At 43.8% G+C, this 21,732-nt stretch overlaps 1 protein-coding gene across 1 annotated transcript in view; it reads right to left on the bottom strand.

Annotated features, from left to right (window-relative positions):
• LOC137537990 (receptor-type tyrosine-protein phosphatase eta-like) overlaps positions 1-21,732 on the bottom strand; it is a 150,307-nt gene that overhangs the window by 70,267 nt on the left and 58,308 nt on the right. The window contains exons 10-13 of the mRNA XM_068259909.1: positions 19,787-20,032; positions 15,997-16,260; positions 10,113-10,250; positions 8,091-8,292 (exon numbers count right to left, since the gene is read on the bottom strand). Of these exons, the coding sequence (XP_068116010.1) occupies positions 8,091-8,292; positions 10,113-10,250; positions 15,997-16,260; positions 19,787-20,032 (850 nt within the window). The remainder of the gene's footprint in view (positions 1-8,090; positions 8,293-10,112; positions 10,251-15,996; positions 16,261-19,786; positions 20,033-21,732) is intronic.

The raw sequence follows: 21,732 nt of genomic DNA, 5'->3' as shown, positions 1-21,732 counted from the left end.
CTGCTGTCTGTCTGTGTTTCCCACTGCCAGGGTACACAGAATTACCTTCTGCTGCCACTATGCCACCAGCTATTACGTCAAACAATAGCTGCTCACATAATTACTCCTCCATTCCTCCTGCTGCTGCTGCTGTCTGTCTGTGTTTCCCACTGCCAGGGTACACAGAATTACCTTCTGCTGCCACTCTGCCACCAGCTATTACGTCAAATAATAGCTATATCTGTGTAATTGGTTGTAAAACCAAAACCAAAAAACCATTAAAAAAAAAAGGTTTAATTTTTCTGAGGTGCCCGGGTTGAAAACTGTGTTGTCCCAGTTGTGTATTGGACACGATGTGGGCTGCACGACCGCTGTCTGGGACCTCCTGTTGTGTTTATTTACAGCCCTGGTATCACCGCTAGGTACCAGGGCTATTATGTCACGCTGCCTGCCTCATTGACTGCCTGCTGCCACACACTCATCCTCCTTCTCCTGCTGCTGAATTTACCTCCTGCTGTCTGTGTGTTTCCACTGCCAGGGAGCACATACAATGGCGCTTCCAACATGCGTGCGCCCACCAGCTATTTGTTACGCTCAAAAATAGCTGCATTTCTTTAAAAAAAAAAATGGAAAGAGAAATAAGTGAAGAAGAAGAAGACGATATAGAAAAAGGAGAAGAAGAAGAAGAAGAAGAAGAAGAAGAAGAAGAAGAAGAAGAAGAAGAAGAAGAAGGAGAAGAAGAAGAAGAAGAAGAAGAAGAAGAAGAAGAAGAAGAAGAAGAAGACGATATAGAAGACGATATAGAAGAAGAAGAAGAAGTATATACAGTACTGAACAAAATTCTGGACACAACTTCTCTTTCCACCTTTTTTTTTTTAAAGGAACATCCCCACATAATCACTTGCTGTTGTTACTTGGAAAAAAAGATGTTTCTTGCATCATTCACCCTCAAAGCAAGTGTTGGAAGCTATTTAAGGCCAATTCGAATAGTCAGCTCGAATAATGAGCTCGAATACCGACTCGAATAGTCAGCTCGAAGTCCGAGGTCGAATCGAATAGTAAAAATTATTCGACTCGAATATTCGACTGACCTCGAATAATTTACTATTCGAATTCGACCAAACTCGAATTTTAAAAAGGGGTATTTGAGCACCACTGATTGTCTGTTGTGGTTCATCTGATATTAAGCAGCAAGTGTCAGTTTTTAAAGGTACAATTTTTTTTTCTTTTCCCTCTAGTTTGTTTTGCAGCAGGCAATTGGCTAGGGGGAGGGACTAGCTGCAACAGGAGGTATTTGGTCAGCTTCAGGACTCAGTGCTGAGCTTGCTCAGTCTGTGGCTTGCTCACTAAGTGGCTGCGACACAAGTGGCATAGGCGTTAAAAACAGGCGTTACAACACAGGCACAAAGAGAGTGGTGAGAGGAAGTAGGTAAGGACTAAAAAAAAACAAAAAAAAAAAACAAAAAAAAAAACCTTCAATCAATATTGCGGTTTTTTGCATTGGTTAGAATGTGCTAGGCACGTTGTGGTGTAGTCTTTAAATTTTGAGGACTCCACCCCAACTTCACTCACTCCACCTCCACTCCTCCACCCCTCCCGCCCCTCCTCCTCCCCTCCTCCCCCCTCCCGCCCCCTCCCCCCCTTCTCCTCCCCTCACTCCCCACACTCCCCAACTTTACTTACGCTCCCTTTCCTCCTCCCCAGCTACACTCAATCTCCCGTTTCATCTTTTACCGCCACAGTTTACTTTAAATAATTTTTCCCCACACAAAAGTCATCATGTTGGACGATGCAGTACAGTGTACATCCTGCAACATGTATGCATGCCTTGATCAGCGGATTGAGGGTGTTTACTGTTGCCCTGGGTGTGTGCGTGTTGCTCAGTTAGAGGCGGAAGTCGCAGAGCTAAATAAGCATCTCGCAACACTGGGAAGCATACACAACATGGAGAAGAGCTTGGATCTCACGATCCAGACACTGGATGGAACCGTTGAAGATGAGGAGGGTGGAGTACAGCCGGACCAAGAAGCAGAGGCAGCCGCTAGTTGGGTCACAGTTAGAAGGGGTAGGGGAAAAAGTGGCAGGGAGGCTAGTCCCGAGTTGTCCCTCACTAATAAGTATGCTTGTTTGCGTAATATTGGGGAGGATGATTCAGGAGTAGCAATGCTGCAGCAGAATGTGCTCCTTAGCAACCAAGGGGCAGACTGCTGTAACGAGAAAGGGAATAGGAGTGCAGCTAAGGCTAGACAGGTACTGGTGGTAGGGGATTCAATTATTAGGCGCACAGATAGGGTAATCTGTCGAAGAAACCGCGAATGCCGTACAGTCTGTTGCCTCCCGGGTGCTAGGGTTCGGCATGTAGCGGAAAGAATTGACAGATCACTGGGTGGGGCTGGGGAAGACCCGGCTGTCATGGTACACATTGGCACCAATGACAAAGTTAGTGGGAGATGGAAGGTCCTCAAAAATGATTTTCAGGTACTTGGAGATAAACTTAAAGCAAGGACCTCCAAGGTGGTGTTTTCTGAAATACTGCCAGTGCCACGTGCTACATCTGAGAGACAGAGGGAGCTTAGGGAGTTAAATAAGTGGCTGAGAAATTGGTGTAGGAAGGAAGGGTTTGGGTTCCTGGAGAACTGGGCAGACTTTGCAGTCGGCTACAGGTTCTACAGCAGGGATGGACTGCACCTTAATGGGGAGGGTGCAGCTGCATTGGGGGAGAAGATGGCTAAACGGTTGGAGGAGATTTTAAACTAGGATCTGGGGGGAGGCGGGAGAATGAGGAATGAGGAAGATGAGGTAAAAAGACAGTGGGAACCTATCATTATGGAGGGTGAAGAGGGGGGTGGGGACAGTGTAAAGATTAAGGAGGTTGGTAAAAATTCAAGTAGCCCATTTCATGTAAACAAAATTGGTAAATGTGGTGGTAAAAATATAAAGTGCATGGTAACCAATGCTCGGAGCCTTGCAAATAAAATAGACGAACTAGAGTTCATTCTGAATGACAAAGGCTATGACATTGTGGGAATAACCGAGACATGGATGGATGAAAGCCATGACTGGATAGCTAATTTAAAAGGATACAATGTGTTTAGGAGGGATAGAACAGGGAAAAAAGGTGGAGGGGTTTGTCTCTTTGTTAAGAATTCTCTTACAGCTGTCCTCAACGATGAGATGGAGGAAGATTGCGAAGATGTGGAGTCCGTTTGGGTAAATATTCATGGTGGAAATAAAAGTTGCCAATTGCTTATTGGGGTATGCTACAGGCCACCTCTTATTAATGAAGCTGCAGAACTGCGATTACTACAGCAGATTGAAAAAGCTGCAGGTAAAAATGAGGTCATAATTATGCGCGACTTCAACTTTCCAGACATTGACTGGAGTATTGAGGCTACCCATTCTGGTAAAAGCAGCAGATTTCTGGCAGCACTACAGGACAATTACTTGACTCAAATGGTAACTGAACCAACTAGGGGGAATGCGTTACTGGATCTGATCATTTCTAATAGACCAGATAATGTATCAAATGTGCAGGTTCAAGAACATTTGGGAAATAGTGATCACAACATGATAACGTTTGATCTGGTGACTGATAGGCCACGGGGCAGCGGGACCACTAAAACTATGAATTTTAGAAAAGCAAAGTTCACTCAAATTAGGCAGGCACTAAGTTTGGTGAACTGGGATAATGTACTACAAGAGGAAGACACTGAAGGGAAATGGCAAGCTTTTAAACTTATACTCAATCAATACTGTAGTATGTATATCCCATATGGAAACAAAATGTCTAGGAATAAAAAAAGGCCTCTATGGATTAATAGAAAGGTTAAAGATAAAATGAAGAGGAAAAAGAATGCCTATAAGGTCTTAAAACAGGAGGGGACCGAGGCTGCACTAAGCAATTATAAGGAGTGCAATAAAAATTGTAAAAAAGAAATTAGGCAGGCAAAGAAGCTGAAAAACAAATCGCTAAGGATATCAAATCTAACCCAAAAAAGTTTTACAAGTACATTAACTCTAAAAAAAGAAAGGTTGACTGTATAGGACTCCTAAAGGATGAGGGTGGGAACTCAATGGTGGATGACCAAGGGAAGGCAGAGTTATTAAATGCTTTCTTTGCTTCTGTCTTCACAAAAGAAACAGCACTGTTGCAAACTACAGAGGCGGAAGAGTCTCAATCTTCTAACTGTAATATTAAATACTTAACGCAGGAAGAAGTGAAGGCAAGACTAAATAAATTAAAAATAGACAAGGTACCTGGCCCGGATGGCATGCATCCTCGGGTCCTAAGGGAATTAAGTTCAGTTATAGATAAACCCCTTTATCTTATATTTTGTGACTCTCTTGCAACTGGCAGAGTCCCAGTGGATTGGCGTACAGCCCACGTTTTCCCATTATTTAAGAAGGGCAAAAAATCTGATCCAGGAAATTATAGACCTGTAAGTTTAACATCAGTTGTATGCAAACTATTTGAGGGGTTACTAAGAGATACTATACATGACTTCATAGTAGAAAATAATCTTATTTCTCAGCATCAACATGGGTTTACTAAAGACAGGTCCTGTTTGACTAACATGCTCAGCTTTTATGAGGTAGTGAATGCTAATATGGATATTGGGAATGCTGTAGATGTGATATACTTGGACTTTGCAAAGGCCTTCGACACTGTTCCCCACAAAATTCTGGTGCAAAAGTTGAGGATGCAAGGACTGGGGAAGAGTCTGTGTTCATGGATAGGGAACTGGCTAATGGACAGAAAACAAAGAGTTGTGGTCAATGGATCGTACTCAAAATGGGAGACTGTTAGCAGTGGGGTCCCACAGGGGTCTGTTCTGGGTCCAGTGCTCTTCAATTTATTTATTAATGACCTAGTAGATGCAGTAGTGAGCAATGTTGCTATTTTTGCAGATGATACAAAATTGTGCAGAATCATCAACTCTCAGGAAGATAGTGTCATATTGCAACAGGATCTGGATAGGATGGCTATATGGGCACATACATGGCAGATGAAATTCAATGTTGACAAATGTAAGGTCATGCATTTTGGACGTACTAATGGTCTAGCACCATACAAAATAAATGGGATACAGTTGGGGACATCAAACTTGGAGAAGGACTTAGGAGTACTCATTGACAACAAGTTAAATAATCGTACTCAATGCCAAGCAGCTGCAGCTAAAGCTAACAAAATTTTGGGATGCATTAAAAGGGAAATAAAAACTCGAGATGCTAGCATAATATTGCCCCTGTTTAACTCTCTAGTAAGGCCACATCTGGAATATGGAATTCAGTTATGGGCACCACATTACAGGAAAGATATTGCAGTTTTAGAGCAGGTGCAGAGACGAGCAACAAAATTGATGCGTGGGATGGAAGGTCTCACTTATCGAGAAAGGTTAGATAAACTGGGTTTATTTAGTCTAGAGAAAAGACGCCTTAGAGGGGATCTAATTAACATGTATAAATACATCAGAGGGCAATATAATACCTTGGCGGATGAGCTTTTTGTCCCTAGGCCTTCTCAAAGGACTAGAGGACATGATCTGCGCATGGAGGAAAAACGTTTTAGCCATTTATTTAGGAAAGGGTTCTTTACAGTAAGAGAGATTAAGATGTGGAATGCATTGCCACAGGAAGTCGTTATGGCAAACTCTATACCTGCATTTAACGGGGGCTTAGATGCTTTCCTTGCGTTGAAAGACACCCATGGCTACAATTGCTAGGTAATGCCTAATGATGTTGATCCAGGGATTTTATCTGATTGTCATCTGGAGTCGCGAAGGAATTTTTCCCTTTAGGGGCTAATTGGGCCATGCCTTGTAAGTGTTTTTTCGCCTTCCTCTGGATCAACAGGGAGATGTGAGGGAGCAGGCTGGTGTTGTACTTTATACTGGTTGAACTCGATGGACGTATGTCTTTTTTCAACCAAAATAACTATGTAACTATGTAACTATGTATAAGCCTGGATCGCTCCCACACCGCCATCCTCCGCTTCCTGTATCGGCGGTACCGGGTCCCGTCACTTCCGGCGGACGCGGCCAATTGTCCGCATCACAGGGGCTCCCTCCATACCCGTACGCATGAGGCTGCGCAGTAGGCAGCCTCATGCGCACGTATACGGAGGGAGTCCCGTGTGATGCGGACAATTGGCCGCGTCTGCCAGCCGACTGGCCGACTCGCGTCAATGACGGGACCCGGTACCGGCGGATCCAGGCAGCAGACGACGGCGGCGTGGGAGCGATCCATGCGTATGGGGCTGGAGGAAGCCCCAGGTATGTATAAGAGCTCCCCCCCAACGTCTCTGGTTCCCTTTAAACGGTGTAATAACCGAGACCAATGGGCAAATAAAATACATAGGTTTTAATTATGGAGGCATGTATTATTTTAAAGCTATAATGGCCAAAAACTGAGAAATAATGATTTTTTTTTTCCATTTTTTTTCTTCCTGTGAAAATGCATTTGGAAAAAAAATATTCTTAGCAAAATGTAGCACCCAAAGAAAGCCTAATTGGTGGAGGAAAAAACAAGATATATATCAAATCATTGTGATAATTAGTAATAAAGTTATTGGCAAAAGAATGGAAGTTGAACATTGCTCTGTTGCATAAGGTGCGGGCTGTGGGCTGAAATGCTTAAAGGACAACTGTAGTGAGAGGAACATGAAGGCTGCCCTATTTACTTCCTTTTAAGCAATACCAGTTGCCTGGCTATCCTGCTAATCCCCTGCATCTAATACTTTTAGCCGTAGCCCCTGAACAAGCATGCAGCAGAACAGCTGTTTTGGACATTATTGTCAGATCTGACTAGATTAGCCGCATGCTTGTTTCTAGTGTGTGATTCAGACACTACTGCAGCCAGAAAGATCAGCAGGACTGTCAGGTAACTGGAATTGTTTAACAGGAAATAAATATGGCAGCCTCCATATCCCTCTGGCTTCACTTGTCCTTTGAGTACAGCTGACTTTTTTTATACAATTACTTCAGTAATGGGAAGACTATGGATGGTCCATGGTAAGCACACTTGGGTCTGTTCGTGAATGGAAAAAGCCTGACACAAGCACACAGTTGGAAATGCACGCTTGTTTCTGATTGGCCAACCCAGCCCAGCTTAGAAAGCCAAAAAGTTTGCATTCACCAGTGGACGGGAATGTGCATTCATGAACACATTTTGTCATGAATCACCAACACCTAAAGTGAAATCACATACTTACCCTAAGAACAGTGAGACCTCTGGATCATAATAAGGCTTCCCTCGCTGTCAACTGGTCCCTCGTTCACTGAGCACAGGCCCTTGAAATGATTACCAAGAGAGGCTTGACAGTGATCTGATAGGGGCCGTGCTCCTCTTCAAGTAAGAGCACAGCCGTACTGAGCCTGTGGGAGTACCCCCGAGCCTGCGCAAGTACCCCCAAGCCTGCGCGAGCACCCCAGAGCCTGCACGAGTACCCCCGACTCCCGACCCTGCACGAGTACCCCCAAGCCTGTGCGAGTACCTCCAAGCCTGCATGAGTATCCCCAAACCTGCACGAGTACCCCAAGCCTGCGCGAGTACCCCTAAACCTGCCTGAGTGGCCCCCAGCCTGCACGAGTACCCTCGAGTCTGCGCGAGTGCGCCAGAGCCTGCGCGAGTACCCCCAAGCCTGCCTGACTGAGTACCCCCCAGCCTGCGCAAGTACGGCCACGTCGGTGCAGTGAGTTAATTGGCTCTGCTACCGCACCGGGCTGCATTAAGAAGTGGATCCCCAATCAGCCAGAGGGTCCGTAAGCACCAAAGGGTGACCAGAGGACTTAGGTAAGTGTTTACTTTTTAATACTTGTCGGCTTTGGGTTCCCATTAAGAAAATTTGAAACAAAAATCTGGCATTTACCAGCAGACACAGACACGCATTGTAAACACATTTGCACACAAACCACCAATACTTAAAGTAAATTATAAAATCATTAAAAAAAACTATTGTTGGTATACTGATAAAAACTTGTAAGCTGTTCTAAAGAGTAGAAAAGCACAATAACATTGACCAAAGACGGTATTACCTGCATTTTTTAATTGGACCACACCCAAAGACAACACAGAGCTATATTTAACCTGAATACGGGTGATCTGGCAATTACCTGTACTGTGTGTTTGGGTCCAGTGGTCCATTGACATAGGCATGTGTCTTGGATCCATCCCCCACATGTGCACTGATCGCACTCGATCGCACGCCTCTCTGCGTAGCCGTCTGCTCGATGATAGAGCTCACATAGGTTTTGCTCAATCCACTCTTGAAATCATTGTACGTCTTTGATAAATCTCCCCCTACAGGTTTATTGCCTGAAAAAAAAAAAACAGTAATATCCAAAAAAACCAGGGGCAGCTTTGGGGGTAGAGAGGGGTGGCTTGCTGATGCTTTAACACCCCCAAGTTGCTCCTTACAAAGCACCCCCATGTACGTGAGAGGTAGGTCGCTGGCCGCCCCAAAGTGCCCTGACTTCTTTCCCTGGAGTGCGAGCAGAATCATGACAAAAGACTCACCGACTCCAGCGATTAAGTCATCTCTACTTTGACTATCTAAACAGGGGGAAGGGGGGCACCCACCCATACCAGAAGTGTCCTTCCAACTATGATGTTACCTGTCCTTCTATAGAAACAGGGGGCACCTACCCATTTTCCGCTGTGGCCATGGGTGTAGCAATCACCCCTGCAACCCCTGCCATCACAGGGGGCCCAGAGGGACCCTCCTCCTACCTCTTCCCAACCGCATGTGCAGCCAATTAGCAAAGTAACCTTCCCGTTCACTGACAAAAACCATCCCCACCCCCTCCTCCCGCCATGTAGGGTAGCGAGTAGCAGGACGGGAGCGTCTGTAATTTTTTCCTGCTTCCAGACGCTGCTTTACAGCAGAACACTCCCTGTTGATATTCACCAGATCCAGATCACATGACCTTCGTGGGGTTTGGGGACCAATAGGGCTCCATGCTATCATTTTTTGCAGGGGGGCCTATTAAAGGACCACTATCACGGAAAAGTGTAAAATTTTAAATACATGTAAACATATAAAATTAAGAAGTACATTTCTTCCAGAGTAGAATGAGCCATAAATGACTTTTCTCCTATGTTGCTGTCAGTCACAGTAGGTAGTAGATATCTGACAGAACCGACAGGTTTTGGACTAGCTTATCTTCTCATGGGGGATTCTCAGCATGGCCTTTATTCTTTATTAAGACACTCACTGAAAAGGTTGTATACAAATATGCTAGCCAGCATCCCTGCTCGCTGCACACTGTTTTGGCAGTTGGTTGGAGCAACTGCAATTAACTAAGTGCTTTGGAAAATAAAAAAAAAACCGAGAACCCCCATAAGGAGATGAGCTGGTCCAAAACCCATCGGTTCTGTCAGATTTCTACTACCTACTGTAAGTGACAGCAACAAAGGAGAAAAGCAATTTATAGCACATTTTTCTCTGAGAGAAATGTACTTCTTATTTGTATGTGTTTACATGATTTTAAATTTTACAATTTTCGCGATAGTGGTCTAGTTACGCCCTTGGCTGCAGCACACGGCCGCAGGTACCTATCTACTTAGCTACCTCACCAGATGATCAAGCACCTGCCTAGCAACCTCAGTAAAAAATTCTTGGAGCCACCCCTGAAAATAACGTGGTAGGAAATCTTCCTTCTAAATTCAGAAAGTATCTGAAAGAAGCGCCAATATATATGATAGCTGAGTGAGTTGTGCGCCCCTCCTACGCTGCGCCCTGAGGCTGGAGCCTCTCTTGCCTCTGCCTCAGCCCAGCCCTGTGTGTAAGTTGGATGCTCCCCATACAATATTTATACTTTATAGTCTGGAAACTTGGAAATGTATCTGTTTGGTAGACATCACCATACTGGATTGCGGTTTCATGACTAATAGCTAGTTTCATGACTAGTTCAAATGCAGCAGCTTCATTTAATTGGTCCTCTTCAAGCTGCAGAAGTTTGTATAAAATTAGCATATAACTCACATCAACTCAGAATTATTAGTATCTCATTGACCTTTCCTAACCATGACTTATTGTTATGATAACATCCATAGAAGAAACATTTAAAAAGTGGCCTTAATTTGGCTGTCCAGTTATTCCTATATATTACATTTGGCCACATTGTTGTTCATACCGTTGAGGTTAGTTGTCACGATGATGGCATAGGCCACTATGGGTCCATTTGAGGCATCGAATGCCTGGAAGGTAATATCCATAGCTGTCCCTGAAAGCGATGTATTGACTCGCACACTACCTGGTTGCTCCACAGAACCTAAAAGAAATAATAGTTGTCACTGTCATTATCACATCAAGCTATTTTAAGTCAGGGTCACCCCAATGTCTACGGGTACCATCAGGTTTCTGTAAACAATGAAGAGAAACGAAGCTGAGGCTGGTTTCACACTGTAAAACAGTGTCAGCGAGATGGTGCAGCACCGCCAAAAACAGGCCTTCAGTGAATGCCGCGTTAGTACGTGGTGTTCCCTATCTGGCCACCAGCCAAGCAGGAAGTGGCGCGCCCTTGTGGTCACTTCCTGCTGCGGTGTATGCGGAAGTGCATGGAAGCATATTGTAAAAATACGCTACATGCACGCCGTGACATTGCATTGTCATCTGTTTAGATCCATGCCGACCACTCCTCGCCAATTGGCGTGACCACGTCGGCAGCCCCAAGACCGCTCAATGCCAATTGCTGTGAAGTCCTGGGGCGGAGATTGCAGGGGATCGCACGCACCGAAGCATGCACATCCCCGCTTCAATGACGGAGCTGGGCTCAGCCGAAACGAACCGTGTATTCCCAGCATTACGCATTAAATAAAGCCTTATTAACCCCCCACTCTCCCTGTGATTAAAAAAAAAACGTTAAAAAACTAAAAAAAAATGTTAAATAAACACATAAATAGTTACCTTAATGACTAAACATTTTTAATATGTGTCGTGAGAGTATATTACTTTTATCTTTTGCCTATATGAGCTTGTAATTAGTGATGGACGCAAAAGTGAAAAAAATGCACCTTTATTTACAAATAAAATGTTGGTGCCAAACATTGTACTAGGGAAATATTTTACATTTTGCAATAACCAGGATAAATGGGATAAAATAATCTGTGTGGTTTGATGCACAGTAGAATGTTTTATTTTAAAACTATAATGGACAAATCTGAGAAATGATTTTTTTTTTTAATTCTTATTATTCCCATTAAAATGCATTTAGAATAAAACAACTCTTACCACAATTTACCATCCAAAGAAATCCTAATTGTTTGCGAAAAAAAAAACAATATATAGATTGTTTTGTTGTGATAAGTAGTAATAAAGTTATTGTCAAAGGAAACTAAGGAGCGCTGATGGGGAAAATTGCTTCTGTCCTAAAGGTGAAAACACCTGTGGGCTGAAGTGGTTAATTAAATGTAAAATTAACTTGTGTGAGCGCGATAACTTTAGTGAATAAACCCATTTGAGAGACAGCGAGTGATAAGGTTTTACTGCAGGAATGTTCAAAGGGTCATTATTTCTGCTTTGTGTTATATAGCTTAAAAGACAGAGTGTAGTTTTAAAACTGTAAATGTGACAGAATTATACAATGTGATTAAAAAAAAAGCTATATACCTGAAAATAAAAATACAAGACTCTTTTCTTTGTTACTAACAGTGATGATCACCGGATGAAATCCGAATAGGTTTTATTCGGATTTCATCCGGGTAATTAATCTTACCCGTCAGACGTCTTCTTTGATCCGTCCCACGGCGCCTCCCACAAGGCGTTCCAAGCCGCGGTAACGTGGCCACAAACACTTCCTCCTTCAACCCGGAAGGAGGAAGTGTTTGTAATCACATGACCGTGGCTTGGAAGGCATCGCGGGAGGGGCCGAGGGACGGATCAAAGAAGATGTCTGACGGGTAAGATGAACCCCCCCCCCCTTGCCCACCCACACAGGTGATTTATTAGCAGGATGAAATCCGAATAAACCTAAAACTATTCATTATCTGTAATACACGTACAATTCATTATATCATAAGTTTTTTTCTCTTCAGGTTTGCTTTAAGTCCATGGGCTTGATTCACAAAGCGGTGATAACCCAGTTATCACGCCTAAAAGACTTTAGGGGCCTGATTCACAAAGCGGTGCTAACAGTTAGCACCCTGGTGAAAAGCCCTTTATCATGCCTAAACTCAGTTTAGGCATGATAAGTTTAGGTGTGATAAGTTTAGGTGTGATAAGTTTAGGCATGATAAGTTTAGGTGTGATAAGTTTAGGTATGATAAGTTTAAGCACCAACTGCGTTAGCATCGCAGTGCACAGCTGATCAAAAGTTTTGCGCTAACAAAGTCTGGTGCACTTCGCATAGAGTTTAATAGCGCTGCTTTGCGTGCAGGACTTTGCAGCTATCTACACTTATCTAAATTTAGCATGCCTAAACTTATCACACCTAAACTTATCACACCTAAACTTATCACGCCTAAACTGACTTTTCACCAGTGTGGTGCAAAGGTTATCACGCCTAAAGTCTTTTAGGCATGATAACTGAGTTATCACCGCTTTGTGAATCAGGCCCAAGGCATGTTAACCATTGCACCACGCTGGTGAAAAGCATGATAAGGTCAAAGGCATGATAAGTTTAGGCGTGATAAGTTTAGGCATTGTAAGTTTAGGCATGATAAGTTTAGGCATGATAAGTTTAGGTGTGATAAGTTTAGGCATGATAAGTTTAGGCATGATAAGTTTAGGCATGATAAGTTTAGGCATTATAAGTTTAGGGGCTCGATTCACAAAGCGGTGCTAACCCAGTTAGCATGCCTAAAAGACTTTAGGCATGATAACCATTGCACCATGCTGGTGAAAAGCCAGTTTAGGAGTGATAAGTTTAGGTGTGATAAGTTTAGGTGTGATAAGTTTAGGCATGCTAAGTTTAGATAAGTTTAGATCGCTTGCAAAGTCCCGCACACAAAGCAGCGCCATTAAACTTTATACAAAGTGCACCAGTCTTTGCTAGAGTAAAACTTTTGATCAGCTGTGCACTGCGGTGCTAACGCAGTTGGCGCTTAAACTTAGCATGCCTAAACTTATCACACCTGAACTTATCATGCCTAAACTTATCACACCTAAACTTATCACACCTAAACTTATCATGCCTAAACTGAGTTTAGGCATGATAAAGGGCTTTTCACCAGGGTGCTAACTGTTAGCACCGCTTTGTGAATCGAGCCCCAGGTGTGATAAGTTTAGGCATGATAAGTTTAGGCATGATAAGATTAGGCATGATAAGTTTAGGCGTGATAAGTTTAGGCATGATAAGTTTAGGCATGATAAGTTTAGGCGTGATAAGTTTAGGCATGATAAGTTTAGGCATGATAAGTTTAGGCGTGATAAGTTTAGGCGTGATAAATTTAGGCGTGATAAGTTTAGGCATGATAAGTTTAGGCGTGATAAGTTTAGGCATGATAAGTTTAGGCATGATAAGTTTAGGCATGATAAATTTAGGCGTGATAAGTTTAGGCATGATAAGTTTAGGCATGATAAGTTTAGGCATGATAAGTTTAGGCGTGATAAGTTTAGGTGTGATAAGTTTAGGCATGATAAGTTTAGGCGTGATAAGTTTAGGCATGATAAGTTTAGGCATGATAAGTTTAGGCATGATACGTTTAGGCGTGATAAGTTTAGGCATGATAAGTTTAGGCATGATAAGTTTAGGCGTGATAAGTTTAGACGTGATAAGTTTAGGCGTGATAAGTTTAGGTGTGATAAGTTTAGGCGTGATAAGTTTAGGCATGATAAGTTTAGGCATGATAAGTTTAGGCGTGATAAGTTTAGGGGCTTGATTCACAAAGCGGTGCTAACAGTTAGCACGCTGGTGAAAAGCCCTTTATCATGCCTAAACTCAGTTTAGGCATGATAAGTTTAGGTGTGATAAGTTTAGGTGTGATAAGTTTAGGCATGATAAGTTTAGGTGTGATAAGTTTAGGCATGCTAAGTTTAAGCGCCAACTGCGTTAGCACCGCAGTGCACAGCTGATCAAAAGTTTTACGCTAGCAAAGACTGGTGCACTTTGTATAAAGTTTAATGGCGCTGCTTTGCGTGCGGGACTTTGCAAGCGATCTAAACTTATCTAAACTTAGCATGCCTAAACTTATCACACCTAAACTTATCACACCTAAACTTATCACGCCTAAACTGGCTTTTCACCAGCATGGTGCAATGGTTATCATGCCTAAAGTCTTTTAGGCATGCTAACTGGGTTAGCACCGCTTTGTGAATCGAGCCCTAGGTGTGATAAGTTTAGGCATGATAAGTTTAGGCATGATAAGTTTAGGTGTGATAAGTTTAGGCATGATAAGTTTAGGCGTGATAAGTTTAGGTGTGATAAGTTTAGGCGTGATAAGTTTAGGCGTGATAAGTTTAGGCGTGATAAGTTTAGGCGTGATAAGTTTAGGCGTGATAAGTTTAGGCATGATAAGTTTAGGCATGATAAGTTTAGGCATGATAAGTTTAGGCATGATAAGTTTAGGCGTGATAAGTTTAGGCATGATAAGTTTAGGCGTGATAAGTTTAGGCGTGATAAGTTTAGACATGATACGTTTAGGCATGATAAGTTTAGGTGTGATAAGTTTAGGCGTGATAAGTTTAGGCATGATAAGTTTAGGCATGATACGTTTAGGCGTGATAAGTTTAGGCGTGATAAGTTTAGGCATGATACGTTTAGGCGTGATAAGTTTAGGCATGATAAGTTTAGGCGTGATAAGTTTAGGCGTGATTAGTTTAGGCATGATAAGTTTAGGCATGATAATTTTAGGCATGATAAGTTTAGGCGTGATAAGTTTAGGCATGATAAGTTTAGGCATGATAAGTTTAGGCGTGATAAGTTTAGGTGTGATAAGTTTAGGCATGATAAGTTTAGGCATGATACGTTTAGGCGTGATAAGTTTAGGCATGATGGGCTCGATTTACCAAGCGGTGCAAAGTGTTAGCACCGTGGTGAAAAGGCCCTCTTCACGCCTAAAGTCACTTTAGGCATGATAAGAAGGGCTTCGCGCGAAGTTTCCGCGCGTAAAGTTTTGCGCGCGCTCCCGCGTGCGTGCGCGCGAAGCGCCCCGCACTTCGCGCGATGCGCCCATTAAACCCTATGGGACTTTGCGCGCGCGCCTGTGCGGGTGCGCGCGCAAAACTTTACGCGCGATAACTTCGCGCGAAGTGCAGGCAAAAACGGTGCTAACTCAGTGGTGAAGAGGTCATCACGCCTAAAGTCCTTTAGGCGTGATAACTGGGTTAGCACCGCTTGGTGAATCGAGCCCGATAAGTTTAGGCGTGATAAGTTTAGGCGTGATTAGTTTAGGCATGATAAGTTTAGGCATGATAATTTTAGGCATGATAAGTTTAGGCGTGATAAGTTTAGGCATGATAAGTTTAGGCATGATAATTTTAGGCATGATAAGTTTAGGCATGATAAGTTTAGGCATGATAATTTTAGGCATGATAAATTTAGGCATGATAAGTTTAGGCATGATAAGTTTAGGCATGATAAGTTTAGATGTGATAAGTTTAGGCATGATAAGTTTAGGCGTGATAAGTTTTGGCGTGATAAGTTTAGGCGTGATAAGTTTAGATACGTTTAGATCGCAAAGTTCAGCGTGCAAAGCAGCGCCATTAAACTCTATGCGACGTTTCGCGTGCACCAGACTTTGCTAGCGCAAAACTTTTGATCAGGTGTGCACTGCGGTGCTAACCCAGTTGGTGCTATAGTTATCATGCCTAAACTTATCACACCTAAACTTATCACGCCTAAACTTATCATGCCTAAACTTATCATGCCTAAACTGAGTTTAGGCGTGATAAGGGGCTTTTCACCAGTGTGCTAACAGTTTGCACCGCTTTGTGAATCAAGCCCCTTGTGTTGCCCATGTCTTGAAGGCTCCCAGTTTTGATAGCCAGTGGTAGAGTGTGTATTACCATCATGGTAACCTACAGGAGAACATGGCTAGTTTGTAGAACATGCTAAGCTGACCTTGGTTGATCACACTTACTTGTGTAGAGCAATATGCTAACAGGCTCACTCTGATATCTCAGGGCTCCGACTGTCCTCACGGCAATGGCGTATCTAGTCCCAGGCGTCAGGTTTTGGAGGGTGTAGTTATTGCTGCTGGTCTCAGTGGTGGAAGAAGAAGAATTCCAGTAAGTTATTTGATAAGACTTTCTCACACCAGCCATGTTCACTGGATCATCCCAAGAAAATGTAATGGTGTCCGTGCCGATCACTTTCCACATCAGAGATCTTGGCGAGGTGGGGTCTATAATGTCCAAGAAATAAAAAAAAATGCTGCATGAGAATTAAAGCCTTTCATTCAGACATAAAAATATCATCTACAGTAATAGCTTGGTAATAAGAGTGTGCAAAGTGTTAACTTTAGTGTAAAATAAGGCTTGTACAGCAAACAAGTTATGTTAACATTTTGAGCATGTCACCACAAGATGCTGGATTGAGGAAGTTAGTTTATGCTTCGGTGCAGCATTGGACTGGGTACTGGAAAAGCTGATGAAATCCCCTTGCTGGCCAAGCAGCAGTAATCAGGTGTTAAGATATCTTAAAATAAAATGCTGCAGGTTTCTATTGGGAGTGATAACACAGGGTTACTGCTGCTTGGCCATGGATTTTCTCAGTTTTTCCACCTCCCAGTCCAACACTACTTCTGTGGGTGTGGCTGCTGCTTGAATTGCCTCAGCCTACTGTTAAAGAGACAGTGAAGCAAACGAATTTTGCCCATTTTACCTTATAATTTGCTTCAGTGCTCTCATGACAAGTAAACCGCCGCGCCCCCACCACAAAACAAGGGCTGCAGAGCCCCCAAATCCCCGGGGTACAATCCAGCCGGCATTTCCTGGAAGGGGCAGAGGTTTCAGCTTCAGCTCTGCCCCTCCTGATGTCAATCAAGGCGGATTGCCGCCTCTCCCCGCCTTTCTCACTCTTCCTTTACAGAGAGGGGCGGGGAGAGGCGGCGATCCGCGCGGCGATTGACGGCAAGAGAGGCAGAGCTACAGCTCATAGCTCTGCCTCTCAGGTTGGTCGTGGATATTTGCAGAGGGATTTGGGGGCTCTGCAGCCCTCGTTTTGTGGCGTGGACGCAGCGGTTTACTTGTCATGAGAGCACTGAAGCAAATTATAAGGTAAAATGGGCAAAATTAGTTCGCTTCAGTGTCTCTTTAAGACTGCAAGGAGCGGAGCAAAGACAATCTCCATGAGAAGATTGTATGCTATAGCACAAACTGTGGTGCAGTAAGTGACCAGTGTCTGGGGCTGTGCTCCTGTCTAGATATTGTGATATAGTAATTTCTTTGATATCCACTAATCAAGGAGGAGACAGCTAAAACACCTACAATAAAGCTGGTCATACACTGGCCCAATTTACAGCCGTTTCGACAGCAGATTCGATCACTGGGATCGAATCTGCTGCCAATCGTTCGCGCTACACGCCGAATTTCGATTCATTTCATCCGATCCCGTCGATCGCGCCATGTGGAAAATTACCGTCGATCGCCCGCGGGTAAAGAGCGCATCGCTAGCGGCGTTCGAGTGCCCGATGACCGACGCAATAGAGCCCGCATACATTACCTGCTCCGCCGGCGCGACTGCCCCCGCTCGTCTCCGCTCTTCTCCGCTCGGGTCTCCGGCATGCCTTCACTTATTCCTGCCCGGCAGGAAGTTTAAACAGTAGAGGGCGCTCTACTGTTTAAACTTCCTCCCGGGCAGGAAGAAGTGAAGCATGCTGGAGCCGGAGACCAGAGCGGAGAAGAAGAGCGGAGAGAGACCCGGGAGTCGCGCCGGCGGAGGCAGGTAATGTATGCGGCGGGGGGGGGGGGGAGCGGCGGCAGCAGCACCACCACCACAACAGATTGTGATCGGTGTCAGGCTGAAATCAGTTCACAATCGGTTTGCAGTAAAGGTGGCCATACGATCCCTCTCTGATCAGATTCCATCAGAGAGGGATCTATCTGTTGGTCGAATCTGATGGCAATTCGACCAGTGTATGGCCACCTTTAGGTGCCTATGCATATCTTGAAAACATTTGTGCCTGGATTAAGGTGCCCATACACTCGTCAGATTGGCAGCAGATAGATAAGAAATGCATCTGATGATCTATCTGATGCGTTTTTAGAACATTTTTTACCAGGATAGAATTCCAATAGATTTCAGTTTGAAATCTATTGAAAATCGATCTGATGGCATTTTTTTGCCATCAGATTTCCATTAAGGCCAATGCAAACTGATAAGCAATCTCATCAGATCGACCTAAATTTTCCATCCTGCCTGGTCGATGGAAATCCATCGAAATCGGCCATCGATCGGTCGATTGGCCAACCGATTTGCAATCGATCGATCGGTATCGATCGGTCGGCCAGAAAATCGGCTGAGTGTATGGGCCCCTTTAGAGCTTTTAAACTCGTAGTGTATCTCTGGAAGTAAGAAAGCAGTGGCTGAAGAGTGTGGAGGTTAAGGGCTTTGACACAGGAGACCTGGGCCCACATGCAATTCACTTTTTTTTCCTAATTTTTCTCCTAGGAGATCATTTTTCATCTTCAGTTTAAAATAACTTTTCAGCACTCTGCAGTTGAAAAGTACCAAAAAGTAGGTGAAAAAAGTACTATCAAAATAATTTTGAGTATTTTCTTGCTTGCTGGTCGTTTGAAAGGCATTTTATTGACAAATATGAAAATATCACCCAGGAGAAACTAAGGAGAAAAGAGTTAATTGCATATGGGGCCTGGTTTCGAATCTTGGCTCTTCCTATTTAGTAAACCAGCACCTATTTAGTAGGAGACCTTGGACAAGACTCCCTAACACTGCTACTGCCCACTGAGCGCTCCCTAGTGGCTGCAGCTCTGTTCCTTTGAGTCCACCAGGAGAAAAGTGCAATATAAATGTTATTTGTTTTGTCTCTCTGTGTCTTTCCATATAAGCATGGTAAAAATCCAGTATTATCTGCAGGGCTGTGGAATCAGTACACAAATCATCCAACTCCGACTCCTCAGTTTACAAAATCACCGACTCCAACTCCGACTACACGTACGCAAAATTGCTCCGACTCCGACTTCAACTCCGACTCAAAATATTTAGAAAACCTTACATGTGTTTTAGACATCACATTTACTAAGTTTGTTAAAGTAAAAGTAATTTGTCCAACTTTGTATTGATCACTAGACAATAGACCATAGTAAATCCATGAAGGAGCACATTGCTACGTCACTCAAACAGACTATGGGCTAAAATATTTTGGTTCCCCCATCAAATCAAGGGGAAAAAAATTCTGGTAGTTTCTTTGGTTCTACAATGAAAGGTGAAAATATGTACCATGGTTGGAAGGGCTAATTTTACGTGGCTTTGAGGGCAACATGTAAACATGCAAGTTCTTCAAATTCAGTTTTGGGAGGCCCATAAACACTTAATACTGTATTTTCTTTTATAACCCCTTAGCAGCTTCAATAGAGTTATCTCATTTGAGATAAGTGCACTGCTTTGGACCTCAGTCAGCAGTACTTGTGCTGTTAATTCTTGGAATGCTTTGATCTCTCTCTGCTAGCAGAAAATACAGAAACTGAAAGCAGAAGTACTCTGTTATTGTCTCACACTGCCCCCTAGTGACAAGTGGCCATGAATACATATTACAGCAGTACTAGTTATTAGTAGCAAGCAAATATAACAAATAAGATATAAAAAAATGCAAGCCTCTAAATACAATAGGCATACATATCTAAAGAAAACACACAACTAGAAGAGTTTCTGGACACTGAGAAAAATAACATGACCTAAGAATTACTCACATGTGGCTTCTCTTATCACCAGCGATGTCTGGACACAGCGCCCCCTGGCAGACTCTATTGTGACTGCATATTCCCTGCCCGGCAGCAATCCCGTAAAGTTTAGATGTGGTAAGCTAGTGTTTAGCGTGCCGTTTACCTCTCCCGATAGACGGACGGTATAAAAGTCGGCACTTCCGGTTGGTGTTTGCCACGACACTCCCAGGACATCCGGTAATTTGTAATTGTCCAGCGTGATGTAAGCAGGAACTGAAATGATAGGAATGAAATTAAATGAACCCCTACAGTCCATCATGAATGTGGCTGCTAAACCCTTCCTGTCCTCCCAATACTCATCGTCAGCTGCTTCACTCTGCAAAACCCTTCACTGGATTCCTATCCTCTTCAGGGTGAAACTCAAACTACTCTGCCCGGTATATACAGTAAGTCCATTCACCAAACAGTGGCGTAACTAAGGAGCTTGGGGCCCCAGTGAAAATATTACTCCCGGGGACCCCAAGCCTTCTATTGATATGCAGCCCCAAAACCTACCAAGGACAGCTGCAGTGTCAGAGAAGTGTATTTAGAGTTAGGGTTGCTCACAATTGAAATTATGAGCAGCACTTCCTGAGAGGGGGGGGGTTAACTTACCCACGCCGCCACCATAGCCGATGTGCTCCACTCACGTTCCACATCGCTTTTCACGTCATTCCCATGCTTCCTCCTTCAAACCAGAAGAGGGAAGCATGGAAGTGATGTGGAACGCGAGTGGAGCGCAACGGCTGCACGCGACTGCATAGGTAAGTTAACACCCCCCCCCCCACCCCTCATTGGCAGGAAGTGCTACTCTAAATTTCAATTACTAGCAGCCCTATTCAGAGTAAGGAAACAGTTTGGTAAGGATTACCACTATTCAATGCACATATAGAGGTGTTCATTACCAGCATAGCACCAAGGAAAAGTTAATGAGATGGATGAAGGAGGGCCCCTAGTTGGTCCCTCTGGTCCAGGGGCCCCAGAGCAGTCGCAACCTCTGCATCCTCTATTGCTATGCCACTGCCACCAATCCTCCTCTCAGATCTCATACAAAATATTCACGCTCTTCACTCCTTCAACATTCTACGAATGTCCATCCCACACATTACCTGTTTAAATGCAAGGCTCCAGGACTTCTACAGAGCAGCCCCTACTCTCTGAGACTCCTTTACACCCCCCATTAGGCTCACCCCCACCTTCAACTCGTTGAGGCATGCTCTAAAGACCCGCCTGTTCATCCTTACTTACCCACCATCTTCTTCATCCTAGACACTGCCTCTGAATAGACATGTCACCACCTTCAACCTGGTGTGTCCTGTTTCTCCTCCTCCTCTTAGATTGTAAGCCTGTGTGGCTGGGCACTTGTACCCCATATTTACTACCTGTGCTTGACCCCTTGGCGCCATGCTACTTTACTTCCGAATGGACTCAGTGACTTTCTCCCTTCTCTGCTCCATTTGTGCATTGTACCTACATTACCTATCTTGTATACTGACCATCTGTCTTTGTGTAATTAGTGCCGGGCCCTGCCTGCATTGCGCATCTCTGTGTATTTTTTAAATCCCACAGGTAAGTTGGCTTCCAAGTCAAATATAAGTGGTAGGGCCCCTTTCAACTAAAGTGGACCTCATTGTGGTGAAGGGGTTTAGTACGTAATGACTTTGCATGTAAACCATTTTGGAAGTGAGCATTCTCCATTAGTGTGTAACTGAGTGCAAAATTAAGCAAATAGTGGAACTGAAGGTAAATTGCATGCAAGTTGTGGCTTAGGCACGCTCGTGTACCCATACAGTAGTCAATGATTTTTGCCATAGCAGCAATCATTCATGAGAAGATTAAAAAAAGCAAGTTTAGCAAAACTATTCCTTTAAAGCTAAAGTGACAGTCTCACATAAAAAAAAATGTTTCCCTGTAGTGAAGGGTAACCCCTACTT

The sequence above is a fragment of the Hyperolius riggenbachi genome, chromosome 11, assembly GCF_040937935.1.
Source record: "Hyperolius riggenbachi isolate aHypRig1 chromosome 11, aHypRig1.pri, whole genome shotgun sequence".
Taxonomy (NCBI): Eukaryota; Metazoa; Chordata; class Amphibia; order Anura; family Hyperoliidae; genus Hyperolius; species Hyperolius riggenbachi.
This window is presented reverse-complemented; position numbering and strand designations above follow the sequence as displayed.